The 27863-nt window shown below is 35.0% G+C and overlaps 1 protein-coding gene across 3 annotated transcripts in view; it reads right to left on the bottom strand.

The window, feature by feature from the left end:
- The window catches only part of LOC142327903 (integrin alpha-PS2-like), a 100520-nt gene that overhangs the window by 58490 nt on the left and 14167 nt on the right, over window positions 1-27863 (bottom strand). For 2 of the 3 annotated variants that reach the window (XM_075371260.1, XM_075371259.1), the window contains exons 2-7: window positions 25252-25376; window positions 23443-23537; window positions 21105-21228; window positions 12370-12431; window positions 9734-9782; window positions 3789-3863 (exon numbers count right to left, since the gene is read on the bottom strand). In XM_075371260.1, coding sequence (XP_075227375.1) covers window positions 3789-3863; window positions 9734-9782; window positions 12370-12431; window positions 21105-21228; window positions 23443-23537; window positions 25252-25376 — 530 coding nt within the window. Of the gene's footprint in view, window positions 1-3788; window positions 3864-9733; window positions 9783-12369; window positions 12432-21104; window positions 21229-23442; window positions 23538-25251; window positions 25377-26923; window positions 27047-27863 lie in introns of those variants that run through there. The other variant, XM_075371261.1, reaches the window with a different exon arrangement.

The following is a 27863-nucleotide window of genomic DNA, read 5'->3' as shown; positions in this document are numbered from 1 at the left end:
CACCTTTGTGATTGTGATCGAGGAGAATTGTGAAGATACGACTAGAAATCTTATAAGGGTTCTGCATCGAATCTGCAGTGCTCAAAGTGGTAGGCTCGAGTTTTATGTGCCGCACGACAGTACGGGGAATAAAGCGTGCAAAGCTTTGGAATACTGGATTCGTAGATCAGACAAATCTGATAACAGATAGCAATTTTACCGCATTAAAAAAGAGACGAAGAAAAAAATGACTCAAAGACCTTCCTCATCGATAGTCACAGTTAAGAAAGCCGGAACGACGTACGCGGACTTATTAAAGAAGTCAATTAAGTACTGGCGAAGATATGGCTGAAGATATACTTTCAGTCAAAAAAGGCAAATCTGAATTAGTGGAGACTCCACTACGAAACGAAACGACATTAAAAAAGACTAACGGCTAATGTCGCGGATGCGGTGGTCGAGGATAGACCGTATGGAAGACATAAGACGGCTTTTTATGTTAAGGCATTTTAAGTTACTATAGCGACTACGGACGCAAAATTATTGTCGAGCAAACCTAGAATAAAAGTGGGCTGGCATTCCTGCCGAGGTGAAATCAATACAGATAAGGTAAAATGCTATAAATGTTGGAGTACGGGACACTTATCCAAAAATTTCAAAAGTCCAAATCGATGTAGGACATTCAAGACGTCCGGACGAGGCCTAGAGTGAAGGCAATATGAGTTATTAAATCAGAGATGCAAATGTCTACCGAGAAATTTACATCGGTGGTATCTCAACGAGGCCAGGATTATTACTATGAGATGTAAAACGTAAGAGGGCGATAGACGACTCCCGTTAAAGCCCAACAGGGCATGGAACGGGGGGGGGGGGGGTGTGGCGACCGGAACGTCACACTAGGCGGGTGTCTTCCCCTACGGGGTTGGGATGCTGAGGACGGCCCAAGTCAGGGGTATGAATTGAGTTTGAGTTCACTAAGGGAACTATGACTGAATTTTGTTGTTGAGAATAACATGTTTGGAAATTTAAACTAAAGAGGTTCAGTTTAAATGTAGAAATAGGCGCGGGGTTTGTGCTTCCGCGAACTCGGTTAGCTAGTTCAGAGGGCAACGATGTAGGACATTCAAGATGTCCGGACGAGGCCTACAGCGAAGACAAAAGCTGAGTTTAAAATCACCGATGCAAATGTCTACCGAGGCATTTACATCGGTGAGGCATTTACATCCCAACGAGGCCTGGCTTATTACTGTGAAACATAAAAAGTTAGAGGGCGAAAGACGATTCCATTTATAGCCCATCAGGGCTAGGAGTTGGAGGTGGTGTGGCAATCGGAAGCGTCACAAGGCGGGTGCTTCCCGCCTTGGGAATGCCGCCTTTACGGAGTTGGGATGCTGAGGACGGCGAAGTACGGTTCCAGATGCAAGGGGAGTCCTACAGAGCTCTATCCTGAGCCCCCTACTCTGGAATATTTGTTTTGACGGTATTTTGAATTTAAGATTTGGCGGAAGTCTCCCAATTAGCCTACGCCGATGACCTGGCATTGTTAGTGTCAGGTCGGACCGAAAATAAAGTCGAGCAGAAAGCAAACTTGGCGATTGAGCTGACAAACAGATGGCTCAAAGACCGCGGCCTTAGTCTGGAAACTAAAAAAAAAAAAAACACAAGCTTTAGCGATTACTGGAAAAAAATTAGGACTATCCGTGTCTGCGTGGATGATCACATACTAGAGATGACGAAACAAGAGAAATACTTAGGGATTTGGTTCCAGCAGTCAGGAGCATACAACAAGCATATAGAAGAAATTACGATAAAAGCGGAAAAAACAATAAATTCCCTAGGTTCACTGATGGGACACGAATGGGGTCCCAAAGCATCAAAAGGTAAAGTGATATCGACTGCTGTGACATTATTATACTATATGCGACACCCGCGTGGTACACAGCTTTTAATATACAAAGGAATAGAAGAAAATTGAATTCATTACAAAGAAGATTAAATCTAAAGATCTCTTCGGCTTACAGAACGGTGTTCACCGTCGTCGCGGGGAGTTCTTGAGGGGATCCATCCGATTCATCTTCTAGCAAAGAAGCGTAAACGTATATATGAAGATAAATAGAAAATTATGGAGAAAAATAGAGAACGTGATTACCGTAATATTAGATACGAAAAAATCAGATTAAAGCCACGGTTGGCTCCAGGAACTAATATAAGATTAAAAGACAACTGACGGCTGGGGAGGGACCCGAGAACGACAGTCGGGTCCGGATTACCTCTCTCTGGTTGGCAGGTGGCAAACAAAGACGAAACCCACAGCAATCATCTTACCCTGATAAGTTTATGAATAGATATTGATGGTAGATAAAGAAGAAACTCTACGGATAGTTTTAACCCAGGCAGAAAATGCGAAGGAAAACCAAGAGATGAACAGAGGAAACAGAAAGGGATAGGGATTAAAAAAAAAATCGAGAAGACCGAGTCCTTGCCGCAAGGGAAGGGCCCGGGAACGACTTAGTCGGGCCCGGACTACCCCACTCTGGTATGCTAGAGGCATGACAAAAGAAAAAATCTCAAAAGATCCGAACCGACGAGCCCACCTATCGTACCGGACATCATACAGCCGGCGGATAGGGAGGCTCGTTAGAGTCAAGGGAAACTCTGCTTGGGCCGTACTAAGCTAATGCAAATCCTTTTTAAGCAGAGCAGAGAAAAAAAGGTCTTAATGATATACCTTTGTCGTTCCGCTCTGCGATTTATAGCTATTTTGATCACGTTTTTCGGTGTTTTTAATCGGTTTGGAACTGTCGGTTAGTGTATTGTGGATGTAGTTGTGATTTTTGGACGAGGATTTATCGCTTTTCGAGTTTTTTCTTAAGGTTATCATGTTATTATAAGATATACGTATACATAACCTAGAAACAGTAGGAAATTTTTTTCCAAGTCATTCGGCAAGAGTATTCAGGACAGTGACGTCACTATATTAGTCGTAAACAAGATGATTGAAAATTTTTCACCTCATCAATATCAAAAAAAGAAGGTCTACAAAATTACAGATCTAAAAATTTCTAACTATTCTTTTACTTAAAATTAACTCAGAATAAAAATATTATCCAGACGTGACCTTCCTGCTGTAAAAAAAGCCTGCTTCTCTCCGATCGCTATCTCCCTCTCAATTCTCATTTTTACAATGCGTCCATAAAACCCCGATAGACGACGTGACACTTATCCCTCTATAGTTCCTAAAATATGTTCTAGCTCCTTTCTTACGTATTGAAATAATATTTTCCACTTTCCATTCCTTTGATATTTCCTGCCTTTCAATAAGACATCCGTTAAAAATACTCTGCTATTCTTCAATCGCACACTCCGACTATTCTTATTGAGTCCTATCGGAAAAGGACCTGGCGGAAAAGGTCTGTCTCAGTGCCCTATAATTTTGTTCTTTTGTTGCTCCATTCCGGGCTAATTTTACAGTAACAAACAGAAATTTTATAGCTTATTCCTAATAACGCATTGTTACATTTGACGGAGCCTGAAGATATAATGTAATATACTTGTACGTGAACACAATAAATACTTAATAATGATGACAAAAAACGCAGAGAGATTTCCATAGAAATAAGTGAAATCGGTTTAGGGATGCTAAAATTTTACGTATATTTTTACAAATGCCGATTTCAAAAAAACATTTTCATAAGGAGAAGATTAAAAGCAAATACGATTTATGTTTACGTTAACTATAAGTAGTGATTTTTAGCGATAAACGAAGTAGCGATAATTTTATTTATTAATTAATGTAAATAAGGACTTACCTCCTTCATAATTGGTATTAAGTCTAGGTACTGGAAAACGTAGAGTCAGATTTGTATCGACTGAATATACTTCACCTGTAAAAAAAAAAAAAATTACCACAGGTCCGTGGTCGACGGTTAAGAGTAGCCCAGTCGGCTATTCGTGTACTACACTAGCTAAAAACATTATATTAAAAAAAAAAAAACCAATTGTACAATTGTTTTTAAATAAAAATGGCAAGACGCTGAATGAAGAACTAGGTAGGTATGATCTCTTAGAATTTTGTTGACCAAGGTTTCTTTTTTTTGTGATTTGTACATTTATACATTTGTACATTTATTGTATAAATTAATTTATACAATCGCGTTTTTTAATTTTTATCTGTTAAAGGAATCCTATGCCTTCTTAAAAACAGTACCATAATTTTCTTTGCGCTAAGAAAATTAGGGAATTTTTCATCCAGAGTATTGCACTGCACATCGTTTATAATTAAAAGCGATGGGGAAGTTTGGGATTTGGCATCGTTTCGTATTTGTGCCATCCTCTTTACGCCATTTAACATAATCGTTTTTGGTAATTCCCGTTATTTTTACCGACTTTCCTTGCTGTTACTATGTTTATAATAAATTTTCGTCCCACCGGTTTAAACGGTAATGGTTCTTTCGGTAGCCTAGATGAAGTCTTTGCTGTCCCCCGACAGAGTTCTATTTTATACACGCGATAACAAACTATTATTTCATCCACGAATTTGGTATGTCTACCTTCATCTCTGTTCCTTTAAGCACTTTGTAAATGTATTATTTGATTTTTTGTTCCGTTTAAAAGCTAAATTTTTTAATTAATATGTTATTTTTTCTCGCTAACTTAAAACCCAATTTTTTTATATTTATGTGAAGTCGCTGTAGAAGTTCCTCTTTTACGCAGAATTGTTAAATGTTAGGTTCGTTAAATGTTTTTGGTAAGGTTTGTATAAGTAAGGTTTGGCAATATTGTTCGGTGCATTACCCTGCTGTAAATTTCTGTTTCTAACAACTGTATTCCTAAACATCTGTATAATCTGACAGGCGATAAATAAATTTTAAAAAAAGAAAAAAGAGTAATATCTACGGGTAAAAATAACTCAGAAGATGAATTTTAATGAAATATTTTCCTTTACAGTTTTTTAACAAAATGAATGCTGGGGAACAAAAAAGAATTTCTTTTGTCTCAGAAACAAAAATATGTGATTCTGATAATATTTTTTCTCCTGAATTCAAATAAAATATCGGTTTTCCCCATCACGCAAGGTTTCCGAGAGACTTATAATTTACTTAATTTACCATATTTTATTTCAATTTATTCTATTTCTACTATTTTAAATTAATTTTTACACATCTTAAATTAATTGGATATTCCTGAAGACGGATAATAATACGAAAGCGCTCAATGATTTAAACTTTTACATGTTGGTAAGGTGAACTTTATTATTTATACAGAGCGTTTCATAATGTTCTTAGGAGTTACAAAAATTCAGTACAAAAAAGTATTTCACTTACCTAAATGAAAGTTGTACGAGGTGATGCAGGGACTCAAACGGTTTTTTTCTTTTAAATCTATAAATGTTCAATATGTGCTCCTCTGGTGACACAGCACACATCAACACGAAAGTCTAGCTCTTGCCAAACTCGTTCTAACATGTCATTTTCGATAGAGTTGATTGCATTGATTATGCGATCCTTAGCTCAGAGATATGGTGCGGCATTGGTGGGATAAACACCTTATCTTTCACGTAACCCCAGAGAAAGAAATCACATGGCGTGAGGTCTGGTGATCTTGGTGGCCACAGCATAATGTGTTGGTCTTCTTCAGACGCACGTCCTATCCAGCGCCGAGATAATGTTGTTAAGGTACTGTCGAACCTCGTTATGAAAACAGGCAGGACAACCGTCTTGCTGGAAAATGAAGTCGTTGAGTAGCTGAGGCATAAGCCATAATTGTAACATATCCAGGTATATCATACCGGTTACTGTCGTTTACATAAAAAAGAACGGCCCATACACTGCCTCACGAGAGATCGCACAAAAAACGTTTACTTTCGGAAAACCCCGAATGCGTTCCACATAAGCGTGTGGGTTTTCAGTTCCCCAAACTCGCACGTTATGAGATGGTTTACTTTTCCGCTAATATGGAAAGTAGCATCATCGCTGAAAATTATCTTGTTTACAAAACCTTCATATAACAACATCTTTTCCTGTAACTGTAAACAAAAATCGAGCCTACGTGTTTTATCTCCATCAGAAAGACTCTGGATTAATTGAAGACGGTACGGTTTGCATAATAAACGTTTACGAAGAACTCTCCACACTGTTGTTTTCGGAATTCCTAATTCTCTGCCTGCAGCCGCAGTCAATTTTGACGGGCTGCGAATGAAACTTGCACGCACACGTTCGACATTGACTTCTGAGGTTGATGGACGACCAGTTGATTTTCGCTTGCACAAGCAACTAGTTTCACTGAATTGTTTATACCATGCACGAATTGTCATTTGGTGGATCCTTATGAAATTTCAACCGCAACGCACGTTGCACAGAAATTACTGACTTTGACAAGTGAAATTCTAACACACAAAACGACTTCTCGTTTCCCGTGACAGCCGTTTTCTCTACTGTCGACGCCTAGTGAGCAAATGGTTTACTAACTGCCTAGTATACGTGGAAAAAACTTTTTGAAGTAGTCTTTCGTACAGTACTTGTTTTATACTTATGAGTGAAATAGTTTTTTCGTAATGAATTTTCGAAACTCAGAAGAACATTACGAAACGACCTATATATTATATTGTATATTATATTATAAGGAATTTACTCGTCTTCGTAAATATGTTAAATTCTTACTCCATCTAGACAAGATTAGACTCGAAAGAAATATGCATTTTGGGAAATACTTCGAATCTGTACATTAGGACTTGCCTGGTTTAATATAAACATCGCAATTGAGGAGACTAAGTTTTTGAGCCTAGTAATCCCGGCGTGATTCCCCTTCAGTCCATCCGCTGAAGTCCTTTCGGTACCAGCACCTATGGACTAGCAGGAGTGCGTCTACCGGGGCCCTAGTAATTTGGAGGGAGAAATGCGCCCCGTTCTCCGGAGGGAGTCGCGTATGCTGACTAAATGAAATTGGAGTCTCTTCGTGGGACGGTGTGGGGTGTTGTCTAGGTTTTTATAGTTTTAACAAAATTTAATTATGAAAACGGTCACTTTCGTGGCCGGAATTTCGAGCGGTTTCCATTTATAGGTTACACAATATAGAGGCTCCTAAGCCTGGTTTGTCATTTTTTGACTCTCGTATCGGCTCTTCACGGTGGTTCGTTTAATACGGCATGAGACCGTTTTCTTATAGCCTGTGGAGTACGGTCCTCTCGGCAGATGTCCCGGAGATGGCCGTGTTCGGACACGGCCGCTCTCCCGAACAGTCTGCGTGCCTGCGCCACCCCCACCTTGGATACGGTGTGTAGTCCCGCATCGTAGCGAAGAGTGACGTTCCTGAAGAATCACAGTGCTCCAAATATCGTCCGCAACGCTATATTTTGGACGGCTTCTAATTTCTTTTGAAGCGTGGAGTTCAACAAAGCTCCCCATGCCGGGTAAGCATATGTTAGAATCGGCAGGACGTATATCCGAAAAAAAAAAATTTGGTCGCCAGTGGATATGGGCTGGCACTGTTCAGTACTGGGTATAGTGAGGCCCTGACAGCCTTTGCCTTTTGGATCACATATTTAACATGTTCTCCTAAGGTAAGCCGTTTATCCAGGACTATTCCCAGGTACTTGGCTGTTTTCCCAAAGGGGATTTTCTCTCCTGAGATTTCCAGCTACCTGGCTGGAGCACGTGTGTTGTATGTGAACATCACTGCCACCGATTTTTCACCGTTGACTTTGATTCTCCACATATCGGGCCACGGTTCTACTAGATCCAACTGCCGTTGGAGTTTCTCAATCGCGTAATTTACACTTCCGGATTCATAATAATATGTCGTGTCGTCTACGTATAGAGCTGTTTTGACTCCTTCCGACAGCGGCATATAGTTGACGTAGGCCGTGTACAAGAACGGCGAAAGCACTGCTCCTTGGGGAACTGCAGCGCCTATGTCTCTGGTGGAGGAGATTGTTCTCCCTACGCGTAAAATAAATTGTCGGTCTAGTAAATAAGACCGTATCAATCTGACATAGCGACAGGGAATCGTATGTGTGAGTTTATACAGCAAGCCGCTATGCCATCCGCGATTGGCATAAGAGCGAGGTCAGGTCCGGATTAACCGATAGACAAATAAGACAAATGTCTTAAGACCGTAATTCGGAGGTACTCGCCTTCAGAACAGCAAAAAATAAATATAATAAACTAAATAAAAATTTTTTTATGTTTATTAATATAATTATGTTACTATTTTTAAATAATTCAAATAAATGTCACAATATTAATTGACAAAGTAATAAAATCAGATTAGTGCCATTAACGTATCCTCCAGGTGGGCCATGGGTCCTCCTCAGAGTTTAACATGATTATTTACTAAAAAGATAAAAACAAGCAAGAACTTTAAGAATAAAAAAGCAATAAAAAAACTTTTTCTTACTTTTTAAATGAAATAAAAATATGAGAGGTGGTCTTTTTGTTTTTTTTCTGATACTGCAAACGGTATTTCATGTCTACCCTTCAATTTTTGTTTGAAGTTCTCCACAACTTATATAAATAGAACCCTAAATTAAAATTTTGTCTAGGCCCGCTGGAGACTTAATATCGTACTGGGTGTGGGATTCCTCTCCCATGCATGGTAGGAATTTCAAGCATGAGTTGAGTCACAAGTTTGATTCTGAGTTGTAATGTATAACATGTATATTTTATTTTTGGTAATTGCCAGAAGCAAGCAGAGAGATTCTACCTTCTGATTTCATTTTCACTTATTTTATTTATTCTTTTTGTTTGATATATCTTGCCTTTTTATATATATTGTCCATTTTCTAGGCCGATTTGAACCCCATTCTTTAAAATATTTTTCTTATTTTAAAATTAGATCTAATGTAAATGTTATGAATAAAGACTACACCTGACACTAAATACTTAAAAGTAAATAGCATTCTTATAATTCAGGGAACCAGGAAGTGTCTATCTTGATAATGTTAAAATTATCAACTCGAGATGCATTTTTCTCCTAACCTGTTATACTTATGACTGAAATTTTTTTACAACATTTTAACACTCTTACAAATGACAGCATCTAACAAGGCTGACTGCAGACTTCAAACCAAAAAATATTAATCTTTTGAAATTCTTGCCCGAGTATAAAAATGTTAATAGATTATTTTCATTTTGTTTTTCCATTCAGGCGTCTTTTTTAAAGAGCTAGATTACATAAATCTTTGTAAACAGGTTTTATTACATCCAATATCACAACAGGATCCACTACAAAAAGAAGTACTGGTGATTTGTGACAAATTAATACTAACTGCACGTGTTCCTTCAACATGCATTTGCAATCCACGTGGTGATTCTTGATCAGTAGGATGTTTATGAAAATAAACAATTATGAAGTAGAGGAGTATAACATCAATGAATTTAGAGAGCTCAGAATTCAAAGTAAAATTATGGAAAATATATTCTTTTTCACACTTTCTGGTCCCTCTACTAGGAGAAAAGTGTGGACCATGACCAAGCTTCGTGAGGGTTTTTAAAATTTTTATCTCGCACTAAAAATGGATAAAATGATATTAAAATCCTACATCAAGACCTACCAGCAATTTAAATGACATACTATATTATTAGAAACTACAGTCTAATTAAATACTGATAAAAAATCCCAATACTAATACTGTAAAAAAAATCCTATTTTACAAACTCACCTGAGATCTATGATAGAAATATTTTTAAGTTGCTGACAATTTGAAGATCGTAGCAAGTACAAATAAAATTGCATTTTATAATTAAATCTCACTTACCTACCCAATTAAAACTACCAACTCCCCCAGCAAAAAGTGTGTCTCCATCCTAAAAAATATTAAAAATTAAAAATAATTAAACAATTAGAGGTAAGTTATTGCAATAGTTTTGACAGTTACTTTCAAACTGTTTATGAATTACTAAAAAAATATTGTTTTGACAAAGGTGAAGTGTCTTAAATTAGTGTTTGCAGAATTCTACACTCCTTTACTTTACTGTTCTGTCACAGTAAACTGATGTTATATAATTTGTTATAAAAATTCATCTAAAAATTTTCCAATGATCAAATGAATCATAGTCGGTAGAAAGTCTCCCGTGCCAACATCATCTACCTCAGTTAATTCTGGGCAATCTCTTCCAAGCCACTGGTACACTCCAATACCTCTTTGTTTTCATCAAACCACCGCTGTTCTTCTAAAAATCTAGTAGTCTCAAACCTCTCAAAATAATACAGCTCTACTATTTCCATAATCTTCTACATTTAGGGCATGTTCCAAAGGAACAAACCTTAAGAGACACCTTCAGAGATGTAAATACAGATACTCCAGATTAAATTTTTCGGTTAAACGGGTTTTCTTTCTTATCAGAACACTAGTCATTGAAGCCAGTAAACTTGTGTAACAATAAAATCAACCTTATTTCTTTGTGTTATGACTAGAAAATGTGGAAAACACATGCACTCATGCTGCTAAATTTCAAATGATCTCTGTTGTTTTTACATTCTCAATAATTATTTCGAGTTTTTAAAAAAATTCCATGGTAGTAGTTCTATCCTGTTGAATAAATGCTTCAACAGTCAATGCTTGCTGTCTACCTTCACCAATTGAACTTCTTGGCTGACAACTCTTCCTGATCCTCTCAGAATAAGTTGAAACATTTATATACTCCAGATTATGTGGCATAATCATTCCCAAATTAAACTTTTAAAATTCATAAATCTGAGATGGAATAACCCATTCATAGTAAAAAATTTCTTAAAAATTCACTATGTAACATCACTGTGTACCTCTTGATTAGACGTACTGACTGTTACTGTAACTTCTACTTTATGAAGGAGAAAGAGCAGCGAGGCTTTATTTGATTTTGAAAGATATGACTGTCCTGGTCATTATAAATTTGTTATGCAACAGGACTGGAATATTGCTTTTTTCTTCTAATGAAATTAATGTAGTTGCTTCTTGTTTTGGTGAATTGATTAATAAGCATATGGAAAATCATATTCCTCAAAAAAATCACTGCTCAAGAGGTGTATGGTTCTCCATGAGACTGAAACAATGTTTAAAACTAAAAATCATTGAGCATAGAAAATATAAAAGAACTGGGCATAATTTTGGTATCACTGATTTTAAGAGTTTCATAAATAAATCATAATACTTTTAGGAAAGATTGAATTTCTGGGGCCAAAGCTTTAGTTTATTTATATTCTACTTTATTTCTTAGTATCTTGCATTGTCAATATGGTTTTGTCTACAAGGTCAACCATAACTAATCTTAATGAAATAATCTACATTGAATTATTAACAACAAATTTAAAACACATGTTGCCATCATTTGCCCCTGCGGTTAGCTAAAGGAAGGCAGTTAATAGTTTATTTAGTTAGATTTTTGAAAAGCTTTCGATTCCATTCTATATGACATCCTAGTACAGAAACTTCTCAGTGTGGGCTAGAATGTTAATATGGATATAATTTCTCACAGGAGGGAATTTTGTGTAAAAATAAATGGAGAAATTTCAAAAGAGTATAATGTCATATCAAGTGTTCCACAGATCCAATTTAGGACCTTTATTTTTTATTATAATTACCAATGAAATTAACTGAAAAAATGTTCTTTGGTTACTAATGATTTAAAATACACATAGAGTTAAATAACTGTAATGAATACATTGTTCTTCAGAATGATGTTGAATGGATATATATGACTGGTCAATTGAAAAAAAACTGCCATTAAATCTTAATAAGACACTAGTTATGGCTTATGTTAGAAAAACTCTAGCGGTAAAATACACATATTGCGAATGAGAAAATTTGCCATGAATCAAATGTTTGTGACTTAGGTGCGCAGTTCAAACCTAAGAAGATTAAATAAAGTTATTTTCTCGCCTGACATGGAATATTGTTTATCACTCTGAACTATTAGAGAGAGAGAGGGAGAGGGAGAGGGAGAGGGAGAGGGAGAGGGAGAGGGATAGGGCGAGCGAGAGGGAGAGGGAGAGGGAGAGGGAGAGGGAGAAGGAGAGGGAGAGGGAGAGGGAGAGAGAGAGAGAGAGAGAGGTGTAAAATTACAAACAGCAAGATTTAAGCAGTCCAAAGAAGATTGTTATCTGCACTGCACCATTGAGGATTCATAGAAAAAAGGTTCATCATATGAAGACAAATATATAAAATTCAAATTCAATGATAAGGAAAATGAGAGTAGTTAATGATGAAAAGTAGAATTAGATTTCTTGATAGGTCAATTGTAATACACTGTCTTTTTTTTGGTTGTCCTACTGTACTTGCTTCAACATCTATAATAGATCACTCAGCTTCCCTGCTTATTTTCATAGAGCTTGAGATGGCAATAATGGATGATGTGATGATCATCAATATTATTAACAAAAAAAAAAATGTTATTATTATTAATTATTCCTTACCTTTGAAAAACTAGCGCCTATCCCTGATTCACATTTTCCTTGGTAATTTAAGGTTCCAAGACCTAAAAAGGGATAAATCAAAATACATGTCAAATGCAGTTGTCTAAATCAAGTGAAAATAAAGAAATAAATTCATAAAGTGAACTAATTAAAATTAATTAACCTCTTAATTTAAAAAAAAAGAGATATTACATTTATATCAGAAAACTGCAAAAGAAATATACCTCGGCTTATGTTTTCAGATACTCTCATTCCATGATGTACTTAATGTCATCGATCACTGTCTTCTACCTTAGTTTCTTACTTGTTTCCTTCTCTTCCAGCCGTCTTCTACCTATTTCTCTCCTCACTCAGTTTCCACATCTTACTCTTGTTTCCTTGCATTTTACTGTCCCTCTGGACTTTTCTCAATTCTTTCTGCTGCATCCTCCTTTCACATGGATTATCATGCGGTTTTCTCATCTCTTATTCTAAAGGACATCATTTTAAAAAATGATTACTTATTTTTCCAGGTTAATTTCACGGCCTACTTTTTTAGCAACGTATGATTGACAATAACTGCAGATAGTTTTGAAACTGATATCACTTAACTGTTTTCTGTATTGGAAGTTTGGTTTTAATTCTTTGTATTTTATGAGGACTTAAAAAACCCAAGCTTAACCATAGATAGTAGGCACCTCAGACGTCAGATATATTGAGCTGCCATTAAACAGGAAATAAGAGTTCTTTAGATAATTAACAAGGAACTTAACTTCTAGATCCTGGCAAAGACTCCCTGATTTTGAAAGTATTGCACCCTTACAAGCACTTAGTACAGTTTAACATATACCACAGAACCCAAAATAGAGAGGAAGGGTTCAAAGATAGAGAAAAAAGTGAGTGGTGAGTTAAGACTATCCACATTATGAGGAACTGTAATATATCATAATCAACCTCACAGAAAAATAGCTTAAAGCCTCTGCAACATAGAGGATATTCATTCAGCTTGTACCTCAGAAGCTCAGGGTATTTTTACCCTGAGCTCCTATTATACTTGCAGTACTCCCGTCGGGAAGTACTGCATTTACTTAATAATTTTGTGTTATTCACTTAAATAGATGCTGCACTAATCACAATAAAATTATTAAATATACAATAAGTAAAATATATGTTTCAATTTACTAGAGAAAAGTTCCTTTTCCTAATTGTTCCTGATATTGTAATGCACATTAGTGTATAGAATTGACTTTTAGATCATTCAACCAGACCCCACTAGAAATGATTGATTCTGGGTAATTTAAAACATAGTGACTACAAAAAACAACGATTGACTGCATTTATTCAACTTTTAAATTTCTATTTCTTCCAGAAAATTTCTAGTTTTTAGATATTCAAAGATAAAAACAATAATTTTTATTTTTACAACTTTAGAAAAGGTTATAGGTAGAAAAATTATAGAAAGTCTTTCTAGATACCACTAGTTTACTTTTAGGCATACATACTTCAATTTTTAGAGTTGTAACCTTTTTTGTTACATTAATACCTTAATTTGTTACATTGTAGTTTTATTTGTTAAGAAATTATGTAAAAAATGCGAATAGAATTTCTTGCTTTCAACACATTTCTGGTCTGACTACTTATCAGTTCCTTCTTCAGTTACAGTGATCAGCAAATGGTCTGACTTGTTGGTGAAGATGAAATTCTTCCACTATTATCAATTTTCCTACCCCTTAAGAACACATGACTAATTATGAATATTCTGTGACATTTAAACAATGTATATATGTCACGTATCATAAGAAAGATATGTATATATGTTAGGTCTTGTGTCAAGTTGTAGGCAACCTGATTTGTGACAGTATGGCACAGCTACCAAGATTAACAAACAATTCCACTCCAAATTTACTAAGGAGAGGGAAAAATAATAATGGTTTCCTACTGCTTTTTTAAATGAATAGAATATACTTTTACATATCAGCTTACCAAGCCCATGATTTGAAATGCTGATGATATTCAGCTTCACTAGTGACAAATTTATTATTTCTAGTCTCTATTCAACCGAGGGACCACAGTATGAACTTATTCCTTTAAGAGAAAACAACTCTAATTTGTGTCGCTTGTACCTCAAATGCTTTGTGTGTATCGTAGTCATAATATTGTAACTAATAACACAAAAAAATTAATTATTGTATCCTGTTTGGTGTTCCTTTAAACTGGTGATCAAGTGTGTACCTTTTGCCAGTGTTGAATTCTTTACTGACTACGACTTTAACAGCATCTGCATTAAAAGCTTACAGTGGTCATCAATTATCCATTTTTGCTAAGATCCTACCTGGTATCTGGCGCAAGTGGTGACAAAGTGCAATGACTGCTTGCCGGTGCAAGTTTCCTGTAACAAGCAAGGGTTTGCCCTAGTCCTGCTTGGACTCTTTCAGAGTGGGGGGGTAGAGCAGGAGCTCTTTCGTAATTGCTTGCACTTGTGTAAATGATCCAGCAGCGCCTAAGAGATGCGAAGAGCGACAGGAGGACAATCAGGCCTCTCGTTGCCCATATCTCGCTGCAAGCAGTTGTCACATTTGTGGGCTTGCTCGTCAAAGTAGTAGATATCAGCGAGTAAGCAGATAGATTAGTTTAACTTATCTTATTTACTTAGGGAAGCATTGGCGAAGATGTCGATTTTAAAGTCTGCAGAGTTTAAGGGAAAACCCAGGCAGGTTAGAAACGAAGAGTTTGAAGAAGGTAGTGGAGGATCTTTCTGTCTTCTCCTCCAATGATAAAAACCAAGCTTATCAGGCAGGTACGGGTAGCAAAAAATAATCTGATTAGTGATTTTGTTAAGGCTAGGGGCAGGGCTGGTAGTTCTGTTATAATGTGAGCAGTTGTTAGGATTACTTGAAAGCCCTTAAAGCGCTTCTGCAGCTGCTTGCAGACAAGTTATTCCGAGGCTTAATGAGTTTAAGACAATGTTCTCTGCTTTAGCAAATGGATTTGAGGTGCTCTCAAGCACAACTAAAGGCAAGGAGGTTATAGTTAAAGCGTCAGTTTTTGTACTGACACCAGCACCTGTGTTGATTAGGGAGGAGCAGAAACACTATGTCATGATGCTAAAAAGCAAGCTGGAGGCCAGCTTAACCTATAAGCAGCCAGAGATCATCTTCCTAAGTAGGAAGGAGGCTCAACAAAAACAATTAAAGAAATTAGAGAGGAATTTCAGTCTGCCCTTCAGGGCAATATGTCAAATTTGAAAATTAGGAACATAAAGGATACTAGGAAAGGTCTGGTTGTTGTAGCAGACAACAAAGAGATAGTTAAAGTCATTTCAGAATCTGTCATTTGTAAAAGGTTGGAGGTCAAGGTGGATCAGAAATGTAAAAGGTGGCCTTGAATCTATGATGTAGATCGTCACCTGTCCAAGAAGGAGGTTGTGTCTCTCATATGGGAGCAAAACACTAACTTGGATGAGGTAACATTGAAGTTTTTGTTCAAAACTGGTAGAAATGATCCAAAGCTATCACAGTATATTCAAATTTGAGCCTACTCTGTTTAAAAGTTTGTTGCTGAGGGTAGGTTGTTTGCAGATTTCGCTTCAGCATCAAGGAGTAAACTGATGATCAGAGATGTTTTAACAGTTGCAGATTTCATCATAGGGCAAAATTCTGTCAATATGCTTCATTCTGTGCTCATTGAGGTGATGAAGATCACAAGCGTGAAGTATCCTAAAAAATCTGAGGCTCCTACTTGTGTAAATTGCAGAAGGTTGTGCTAGGATTGCAAGCACTCGGTCAATAGTAAGGAATGTAGTTGTTATTTGAGAACTATTGATGTATTTTAATTCATGCTTGGTTAAGTTTGGACAGATAGATTGGTGCTTACATTGCTCAGATCGAGTTAGGTGAAATTTTTGAAAGGAGGTCGCTCAAAATAATTCTTCTGCAACATTCATGTAAATTGTACACAGCAATCTGCCAGGCTAATAGTTGACAAGAATTTTATACTGGAAGTAAGAGTATGTCTGCAGTTCTTTGTAGGATGACATTGGATTGTGTCTTTTTGAGACAGGTTTCTGATACTCATCATGTCATTGTTAAACTTGTTATTGATGACCTTGATTTCTATTTTTTTTATTTTGAATTTTCAGTATAGAGATCCCACTGAGGAACATTTAGAGAAATGGGATAGAATTCTTGGTCTCGTTGGTAACTGTCCAATAGTGCTAGGTACAGATGTAAATGCTAAGTCGCTTCTTTGGCATATTGGAATCACAGATGATAATGGTGAATTAGTTGAAGGCTTTGTTGTGGAGTTTGGATTAGAGGTCTTTAATGCTTTCAGTGAGATGTCAAAATATCCTGGAATGGTAGATAGAAGAAGATTGTTTGCTAGAACGAATATTGATATAAATATTGGTAGGAATATTCCTGATGTTTTGTCTATTGTTGATGATTGTTCTAGTGATCATCAATTAATTATCTTTGAGTTTGTTGGGGAGTTGTGAGACACTTATAGATGAAATTTCCCTCTTAAGCAGGGGCGCTTCCTGCAAGGCGGACTAGCCTAAATTTGTTAATATTCTCTCTGCTATGCTCCTTGTCTTAAACCGAAGTCTGAATGATATTAAATTGGAAGACCTGGCAGAAAGATTTTCTCTGGCTTTCATCGAATCCACTGAGAATCCAATTCCTTATAGTTTGGGTCGAGAGAGAATTGCACATTGGGGGACTAGATAGTTGTTTTTGTTGAAACTGTCTCAGGAGAGCTGCTCAGGGAGAGTGATCCTGAATGAGTAGTTTTAGTAGATGACTATCAAAGGCAAAGATCTGAATATTTTCATTTGGTTAGGACAACAAAAAGGGATTCTTGACAGTCTTTGTTTAAATAGCAAGGAAATGAGGATCCCTGGGGTGTTGTGTGCAGTTATAGGGCATAAAAATAAGAAAAATATTCTTTTTTCAGCTCTTTGACCCAGCAGGGTGTTATTTCTAATAAAGCTGAGATTTTAAATATTCTAATGAATGATTTATTGCCACATGATGTTGCGATTAATGAAATCTTGTACCACCTGTAAGTCCAAGAAGAAGTTGCTGCTTTTTGCTCTCATGTTTTTCTTTTGAAATTACACAGAGGCAGAGAGTACGTCAGGTAATTTGCTGTTCTGGTAGGAGTAAAGCCACAGGTTTCAGTGGAATCACAGTGGAGCTCCTTGTCCATTCTAACAGAATTTATGTGGGTATTTTGCCTAAAATGTTTAATAGAATGCTTTTTGCTGGCTATTTCCCTGTTTGCTGGAAAAAATGTTCTTAAATTGTTATCTAAAGGTGGTGTCAAAGACCCTACTGAGAGCTCCTCTTATAGGTCTTTTAACGCTCCTGCCAGTTACTGGAAAGGTTTCTAAGGTTTTGTACCTTCATGTTACTGATAGATTGAATTCTAGAAAGTTGTTGATGAATGATCAGTATGGTTTTCACCCAGGTAGCAGCATAGAAGATGCTACTCTTAAGGTTATGAACAATGTTTCTTCTAGTGAGTCTGAGTATGTCTTAGGTATCTTTTTGGACATATTAGGTGCTTTTAATAATTTGTGGTGGCCCTCTGCCCTGTTTCAGCTGCAGAAACGTGATTATACGTAGAATGAATTGTAAGCTGAATGTGTAATTCAGTTATTTCAGTAATCGAGACGTCGTTCTTCAAGATGAAGTCCCAGAAGTATGAAAAACACTACCTAAAGGATGTCTGTAGGGCAGTGTTTTAGGACCCCTGGTCTGGATTGTTGAATTTCATTCTTTGATGCGGGTGAGGTTACTCAGTGGATGCTGTGTCATTGCGTATGAGAATGATGGGATTTTGCTGGTTAAAGGAGATACAAGAAATGAGATTGAATTCAAGGCAGCCCAGGCTTCCAAGATACTCCAGTTGTGGAGTTTGTAACATAAGATAGTGTTTAACCCAGAGAAAATAACAATGAAGGTGTTCAAGGATTTGCCATTGATACATGACAACCTTGTGTATCAATGGCGGGTCATTGAATTAGTTATGTCCTGCTGCAGAAATATCTGGGTGTTATCCTTGATGAGAAACTTCAACTCAAGGATCACTTTCCATATACTACCAAATAGGCTTGTTCTGCTTTCTTTGATGTTCTGAGTGCAGTTCACCCCAATTGGGAACTTATTTCAAAACTATGCTGGTTCTATGTAAGTTACACCCTAAAATGCTGCACCTGTGTGAGCTCATCGAATGAGGTGCAAATGTTACGAATATTTTGTTGAGAGCCCAGTGTCTCCTACTGTTGTCTGTGATTGGTGCCTATACGATTGTCTCGAGAGACAGTCCTTGTTATTTCTGGTATTAAGCCCATTGATATCCTTGCAACTGAGCGCCAAATTATGATGCCAAGAAGGTAGACCGACTTACCTCTGGCTGCATAAAAGAAACAGATTACCAAGGTTTCCATTTGTGGAAGGTCAGGTGGATTAAAATGTCCAATGGTCGTTACATGAATTGTATTTTTCCTGATGTAAAATGAATGCAGGTAGATAGATTTCTCCCAATTGGCATATTACACAGTTTCATTCTGGACTCAGTTTCTTTTTTGTGCTTTTTGAGATAGGTTGGCCAGATTTGGTTTGATTAATTCAGGCTTGTGTCCAAAGTGTAGGAATATTGATGATGTGCACTAAGACTTATATGTCTGCCCCAGGTCTGAAGTAGAATGTACCAAAGTAGTTAGGTTTTGTTCTACAAGTTGATTGGAGTGGTAGCATCTCAGCCTTTCATCTGAAGGTCCCAGGTTCAAATCCCGGTTAGGTATGGCATTTTCACACACTAATTGTCATTCATCTCATTCTGTGAAGTAATAACTAACGATGGTCCTGGATGTTAAAAAAAAAAGTTAATAGGAAAACCAAAAGGGAATGGAACATAGTTGCTAACTTCCTTGGATTCTTAGCCCTGTGGAGGATGGTTGAGGGGACTGATGCTGTTATATATGTACAAATGGAAAAGCAACCTAGGTGGCTAGGAGTCCGTCTAGATGCTTACTTCATCAGCTAACTGAAGCTTAGACTTTTGGTAAGCTGAGATATTCACTAGTAGGATGAGAATGGATGTGCGCTGAATTATGTGATGGAGCCGTGATGTGGGAGGGTGTAGGCATTGAACTCACTTCTGAAAGTGGGTTAGAACAGAAAAGGATAGGTTATGTTTTCATTAGAGGCTTATTAAATTTGTGAATCTGTTTGTTGATTTTTAAGTAAATCACGAGGCCTTTGAGTAAATTGAATTGTAGGAAAAAACTGTCATTGTTGCGATCAACAATATTGTTTTTTGGTATGAGGATAGTATTTTTGGTGTTTACAGACTCAGTCAAGTAATGGTTTGAGTGCATAGTCTAACTGAAATTAAATACGGGAAACCTTCAGTGTTACAGGAAGGTGTGGAGATTGTGCTTCCACAAATTGTTAATTTGATAGTAAAAGGTTGTAAGTTATGGTAGGTTGTCATGGTTGGAAGAGGCCATACGAAGGTGATAGTAAGTTGTGTAAATAAACTGATAGAGATCTGCCAAGGTATTTACATCGATGGCATCCTGACAGAGGCCAAACTGATGACTGTGATGTGTTATCAGGTTCAGATGATCTAAAAGGTGACTGTCACAAGGTGACAGTCGCCACCACAAGGTGGGTGTCTCTTCACCTATGGAATCAGGATGAACAAAACCAGGTTTAAAATAAAAACACCACTAATAAAAGAAATCAAAAATTATGATGTCAAATAGCAATTTCTCTATGAACTTTGTCCCTGGACAAAATGGCTTACATTCAAATAATGATTTATAACTTCAAAAAAACTATTTTTTTCCTTTTTGATGATATACTATGACTGAAGAAACATCTTTTGGAATCTACCTACATAAAATTAACTATTACTTCATCGATAGTAAACAAAGCAACTATAATTAATTTTGGACATAAAAAGGTGACTCAGGATTTATGCTTTCTTATCCTGTCTTGTATGCTACCTCTTTTATCTAAAAATTCTTGCTAAATTTATTTTAGTTGATCTTCATCCAAAATAATTTGAGTATCGCTTACAAGGGCTTATTAACATAAGATATAATGCTCCTATTGATTTTACATCAAACACTGATATTAATTTCACAGAAAACATATTGACTTAATTTCACTGCAAAATACAAAGTGTATGATTATTTCAATTGAGTTTATGATAATTTTAGTGATTCTGTATTGGAGTCTATACAGTTTAGTATTATTAATTTCATTGTCATCATATGTAATGACAACTATATTCATAATCTGATGTTAACTACTGTTGTATAAGTTTTTTTCACTTTTTTGTCAGTGCTTACATATTTTATTGCAATTATATCCAAATTCAATAACTAATTTACCACCAGGATAAAATATGACTTAAATTTTTGGAAAGAAATAGAAAAAAGTACAAAGTAATAACTTTCTAAATGTATGTGCTAGGTTCCTATAGGATCAACACCATCAACAAAATAATTCCAAACATTTTCTGGAATCATAATTACATGCATTTAGGAAGTAGTGGAGTACATTATTTATATTTTCAAAATAAAATAATTTTAATTAGTAAGTACAGCAATAATATGAAATCATTCCAGACTGTGTATAACTTTGAAATATCCATTTTAATATTATAAAACTATTTATAGTCAGAAAAATATCATAATGAAAAACAGAAAAAAATATTTCTATGTATGTAGTACTACTAACGTGTTCTGCATACTGCAAATTCTTTGATGTCGCTGAAATTATTATGAGCTACATAGCATGTACCTACTGGATCCCCCGATCCAGTTCCAGATGCATTGTAGAAAATGTAACGAGGAGCACAAGCCTGAAAAATAACAGTAAGTATGATTTTATTTAATTTAATAAAAATAAACTTTAAATTAGAGCACTGAACAGTTATTTATGATTACTGGCTCTTCTTTATTTGCATAATGGCTCTGATGTTAAGGAATTTCTATATTTTTTTCTATTAATGGACTTAGGTTAAAACTGGCTGCAGTCAGAGGTCGTAGTGTCAGTGGAGGAGTGTAATAACAATACAATTAATAATAAAAATAATAATTGAGAATTGAACACATACTCCACATATGGAGTACAAAATCTGAACTGCCTTGATTGTGATTAGAGAAATGGAAGCAGTAACAAATAATCACATGTAACGTATTATCAGGGGCCACAAAAATATCAAGAATTCAAGTTATAGCAATCAAAAACAAAGTGAACATACTTAAGACAGCATTGCATTGAGAAGGATGAGGAAAAAATAGACCAAAATGTTTATGTACCATTTATATTCTAAATACTTTTTTATAGAAAGCAAACATGCATGTAGAAAAAATAAAAATATGTACAGAGTATTTCAGGTAATTTCTTCTCATAAAAGTAATGAAATAGATTTAGGAACGCTTTACTTTCAAAGGTATGGCTAACAAACGATTTCCGCCCTAAAAGTCAAGATAAACTCTATGATAACAAATTATTTAGCAAAATTTGTGGTTATAATGTGTGATCTTAAATTACAAATTGAAAAAAGGTCTCCCAGATCTGTATTTCTAATATGTTCCAAGAAAATTGTTGTAAAACACAAAAAAAAATGTTTAATTTCAAAGCATGCTATAGATTAACTTCTTAAACATAGTTGTAACACTGTTATACTGAACTCATGTTAATTCAATGAAAAATTAATGTTCTGTGTAAAATAAAATGATTGAATAAACTTCCTTTGTCACACGTGATCTTACATGTTGTGATGAGGATTTTATGAATATTGCTCCAAGCAATAATTCTTTGTTCGGTCAGTTTAAAGTATGAACTACCAAAATGATAAGGTATGGTGAATCTCTTAGAATGGAATTTTGGAAAATGAACATTACCAATTTATAAGAATCCAGATCACATCAGAATATTGTATTTGCCTCACAGCAAAGTGTGTTTGTGAATTATCAAATTATCAAAAAATAGGGCAAGCTGTGGAATGGTAAATATTTAAAAAAATTTTTTGTAAGAAATGTAATCCATTTTAAAAAAATGTCAATAAAACGACCAATAAAGAATTATTTTTCTTCAACTGCTTCAAAATAAATTCCACCCTTTTCTAGAAATTCTGAATGGCAGTTGAACCTTCTGTCTGAATATAAATGAGCAATTGTCCTCAAGAATACTGATAAGTCTCTGTTGATTAAATCATATGATAAGAATTTTTATTCTCTATATATCCTTATTGAATATCTTACAGCCATTTTTCATGCTAAGGATCAGGATTTTTTTTGAACACTCACCACATTCCTTTCCTGAAAAATTGCATTTTATTTGGGAACCTAATGCTCATACTTAACCCAAAATAAAATGTATAGGTAAAAGATTTTTAATTTTAGAGATAGTATCATACAGTGTCTACTGGTTTTATTTACAGATTCCTGGATGAAGGTAATAGGCAACTCTGCTGACATACGCTGTCTATGCATTAATGATTACTTATATGTCTGCAGAGTTTCAAGTAAAGAATGGCAGTCGGTGTTGAAGAAAAAGTACCAGAATATTTTACATTGGAACAGAAGTAATACTAATAATTTTAAGATAATTCCTCATTTTTTAAGTTGTGGCTTTAACTATGTAACGTTGACAACTGTAAAGCTAAATTTTTAAGTTGTAACATTTTCTAGCCGACTGACTCCTAAAATATATTTCTTAAATAATGCTAAATCTTGTCACTTAAATCCATTTATAACAGTCCACCTAACTTCCCTTAATGTGACACCAACAAAAAATTGTGTAATTTAAAAAATATAAATGATAATATTTGATTTGGTTAAAACTACAAATAAAAAAAAAAAAGAATTATTTTTTCTTTTAATTTATTAACACTGCTGTATAATATAGAAATTACATAAAACTTATTAAGAAGTGATGAGTTGAAGTACAGAACATCATTTTACACTGTCTTCACTGCTATTCTACTTCCTAACTATAAAAAATGTCTAATCAGTCAATTAAATTAAGCAAAACGTTTAATACACAGAAAAAAGGAATATAAACTTACCACAACAAATCCATTTTTCTCAGAGCTTCTTACAGTGGCCCCAAACCATTGATGTGATTTTTCATCCAAGTGATGGTTTCTTACTTTATTGTTCCCTGAAATAAAATAAGAGGGTAATAAAAATGTAATTCACCTTTTAAAATTTGATGCATATTTTGTTTCTCCAACCTACAAAACCGAAATAAGAAAAATGTTATTAGCATTTCAAATTTGTCATCGATCCGACTGGAATAAAAGAATGAGATTTACATTCCTATAACCGTACCACGGTCATGCCTTTTCAAAGGAAGCATTTGAGTGAGAAAATCTCATTCACTTACGTTAGTATCTTTCTACTTCATAAGAATTATGCCAGAGTTAGTCTCAGTTAGTCAGCGGTACTGTGAGAAGCAATGACTTCTAAATATTGAAGCGGTCAATTTCTTCATCTTTGTCATTTATCCAAGTTCATATGTCAGATGTGAATAAACCGGATACGCTTTATCCTTTCCTTCCATTATTCTTTCTTGCATCACCCCCTCCATTGGCATTTCTTTACATCCTAAAGACTTACATTCTGTTTTTATTTTTGCCTATATTTTTGTTTCCATCCTATTCGTTGCTCTAAAATCTTAACCTCCTTCTGTCGATTCTTTCCCCCAATTTTTCCATTATTGTAACTTTGCTGATGATCTTGTTCCTAATTCTTTCTCTTTTGTTATCACCATTATACTTCTTAAGAACTCATTTCCATAGTCTAGAAACTGCTTTCCTCTCTACTATGTTCTCCAAATCACTGTTTGATAAATAATTAAAATGTATGTTTCAAACAAGGACACCTTCTCATTCTATAACATGTTTTTTACTCTTTGATAAAGGCCCTATGCTTCCTTTACCTTTTTTCCTGTTTCCTATTGAAATTTTCATCCAAACATAAAATCATTTAATGTAAAACTGAATAAAATCTAAGCGCATCATTTTAAAAAATTCCTATAATAATATTTATTGTTACTAATGCTTTTAAATATTCATCATCTCTTTCGTTGAACAAGGCAATGAATATCCACTTCTACAACAGAAAATTGTCTAATCAGATAGGATCATTATTCCAGAAGCAATGAGTTTGTTAGTTGATCATATTCTGTGTACGATAGATTGTTTTCTCCTGCTTTTTTAAGGCAAAATCTAGCTTTCTTAAATTTGTGAACAATTTTCCTCAAGATTGTTATGTAGATTTCATGCGAGTGTATTTCTGTTTTATTTGTACTGCTTTGTTTAGAAGTGTCAATAAGTGTGTTGTTAATGCAATGTTATTAACATACACGTTTATGAGTATCTGTATTTTAGTATACATACTAAAAAATTACATAAACTCATAATAATTATCGCATTATTTTTCATGTTATCATAAAATTTTGTCAAGTAGTAATTTATGTAGTGTGTAAATAAATTAGGTATTTTACTTTTTTATTTTGTAATTTGTTTTTGTTGTTTGTTTCAAATAAATATATTTTCTATCTTTAAAAACTCAATTTTAACAAGAGATATTTTTTGCAAAATGACAGTGCAAATAGCTCCTTTAATATTGAGAATTTTATTACTTCTGACAAGATCTCAGCTCTATGTTCTATATTACTGAAGTCCAACTGTATAAATAATAGGTCAGCCAGGAAAGTTGTCAACATATGTGCCTCTCTTTTGTTTGACTGATCTTGGGTTTTATCTGTACGATCTTCATTGTTTGTAATTTAAAAATAAATCTTTGGTTTACCTGAAGTCAGTTGTTAATTACAGTAAATAAACAATAGATAAACAATTTTTTTTATTTACCTTTCTTATCAAACATAATTTCTGTACACGAGTTTTCCCTTTTTGGATGGCATGAAAAAACAGCACCTGCATTATGGATGTTTACATCTTTTCTGGTGTCTGCTTTGGGTGCTCCAACTATCACTCTAGAAAAAATAGAATACAGAAAATCGATTATCAGTATTTGTGTCTGTTGTTTACATATTACTGATAAATGAATTTTAACAAGACAGAATGGTGAATCCATTAACCCTAACTGAAGTCTATGCCTTTCATTTGAATATTTATTGGAGTATGCTGTCCTGCAAAAGAAGTTTCATGCAACCTGTTTATAATGAAAATATTTTTTCAACATTTTCTAAGTCCAGGATAAATTTCACAAATACAAAATAATAATTGAAAGTCTCAAATTTTTATCATGGCCTCTTTTCTCCTTACAGCCATCTGTATGAAGATACTTAATGAACAAACAGAGAAGCAGGCAAGATCTAGCTAAGTGTAAAAAGTGCAGCATAACAGTAAATGAAAAACTTTAAATATGCTGTACTATTCTATCAGGAGTTTGAGAACTAAAACTGAAAAGCTAACACCTTTTTGCTCAATATTTAAAACAAATTAGATATGCAGATAGCACAGATTAGGTATACAGATTGCTGGCAGTCAAATCAAACATTACATGGAAAATATATCTCTTCTTTTACTGTTCAGTTTTCGGTATTACTTCAGAGGATGATATATATGAATGTAAATTATGTGTGCTCTTGTACAGTCTCAGGTCGACCGTTCCTGAGATGTGTGGTTAATTAAAAACTAGAACACGTATCTACGATCTAGAATTCAAATCCGTTTAAAAGTAACTGCCTTTACTAGATTTGAACCGTAGAACTCTCGACTTCGAAATCAGCTGATTTGCGATGAGTTCACCGTCAGACCGACACGATGGTTTATGGAAAATATACGCAGTCTAAATTAAATGTAATTCAAAAAGTACAGAAAATGTATTAAGTCAAATCTAATCGTAAAATAACTGAAATGAAATACTAATGTCAAGTGTGATAGTAAATAATAGATAAAAAAATAATTATTGATTACATTACACAATGAAACCGGTATAAAATAGATTATTTCAAGTTTATAAGCACAAAAGAAAAGAGCGATTATGAGAAATTAACTATCAGCAGTCATCCAAAATTATCTTTCTAATTCTCATTTTAAACGAAGTTAAACTTTCATTAAACACATCTACAACTGCATCGGTAACAAAGTTCGATAAATTTAGTCGTTGCGGATGGTACGGCTTGAATATTTAAATATATATTAAATATATTATGTTAAAATATTTAAATAAGTTCATCTACTATTATTCATGAACTACTCTGTACCTATATACGAGATGTCAACATCTATAAATCTATGTGTCACCTTATAAACGTACATAACAACTCGCATTTTCCTTCTTGATTTCAAAATCGCAATGTACAGTTTACGACATTCCGTACATATGAACGTCGATACTGCTCAGCTTTCGTTTCAAATGATTAAATTTCAAATGAATTGCCTTTGCACAGCTTCAACCTTCAGGTTGGTAAACTCTCTATTGCAGTTCAAAATCGCTGAACGATATTCTAATATCGTCCCAAGAGTGATTTGGTAGATGATGAAGGGTGTTCATTCGCTGAAAGTAACGACTTACCTCTAAAAGCAGTTCGTTTCTTTGAAATTTAGTTGTTATGCCGTCGACCTGTTTATATAAAAAATATTATAATCGAAGTTAACGACTAAGTCACAAATTATTTCAACACGACGTATGTCTCGGGTGAAATAGTATTTTATTATACTCATTACCATTTATATTGGCAGTTTTCCCCACTGTCTGTCGATATCATGTACTTGCCTTGACACCCCCTCTATGACCAACTCTCCTACTCCTCGTGACCGTGTACAAGTTACCGTGAAAACAGTCCCGTGCTTTCGCTGTTTAGTATACGTGTACGCTATGAACTTTACAAAAATTACACATTGAGTAAAACATTGCTTATTGCAGCCTCTGTGTGAGATAGTCGACCCGACCGAATCGGCCGATATGCTTTAATGAAAGCAGTTATGCTTTAATGAAAGGTAGAAAGTTTCCTACCTTTATCTCATAAACCATCCATAATCCTTCCCTAATTCCTACAATTATGTCGGTCAAAAGGATCGGAAGGCGACAAATAATTCCGTCCAAAAATAAAATAAAATAATTATAACCGCCATTAAATACATTATTACCCGCCTGGTAAAAGAAAGACAAAGCAACAAGGGACTTCCGTCCAGGTTCTGCGATTAGTAGGGAGATACAAATTCTCCCGCTATCCTTGCGTTCCGTTCCGTGAAACAGTGTATGGTTATGAGTTTAGTAGCGTCTTTCTATACCAGATTCAGTTAGCTTATGTAGTTGAAGAAAACAATCTGCGCGTACGAGTGTTCAGGTGGCCGATTCCAAGCACCTCAAAATTGAACACGAAGACAAAAAAGTGATCATACGAAAAGATGAGGGTTTTAGTAGTACTGAAAGACATAATATTATAAATTTATAGACGTTTGATTACATAATAACTATATTACTAATTAATTATACGGTGACTAATGAGTAA

The sequence above is a fragment of the Lycorma delicatula genome, chromosome 7 (genome assembly GCF_047948215.1).
Source record: "Lycorma delicatula isolate Av1 chromosome 7, ASM4794821v1, whole genome shotgun sequence".
NCBI lineage: Eukaryota > Metazoa > Arthropoda > Insecta > Hemiptera > Fulgoridae > Lycorma > Lycorma delicatula.
This window is presented reverse-complemented; position numbering and strand designations above follow the sequence as displayed.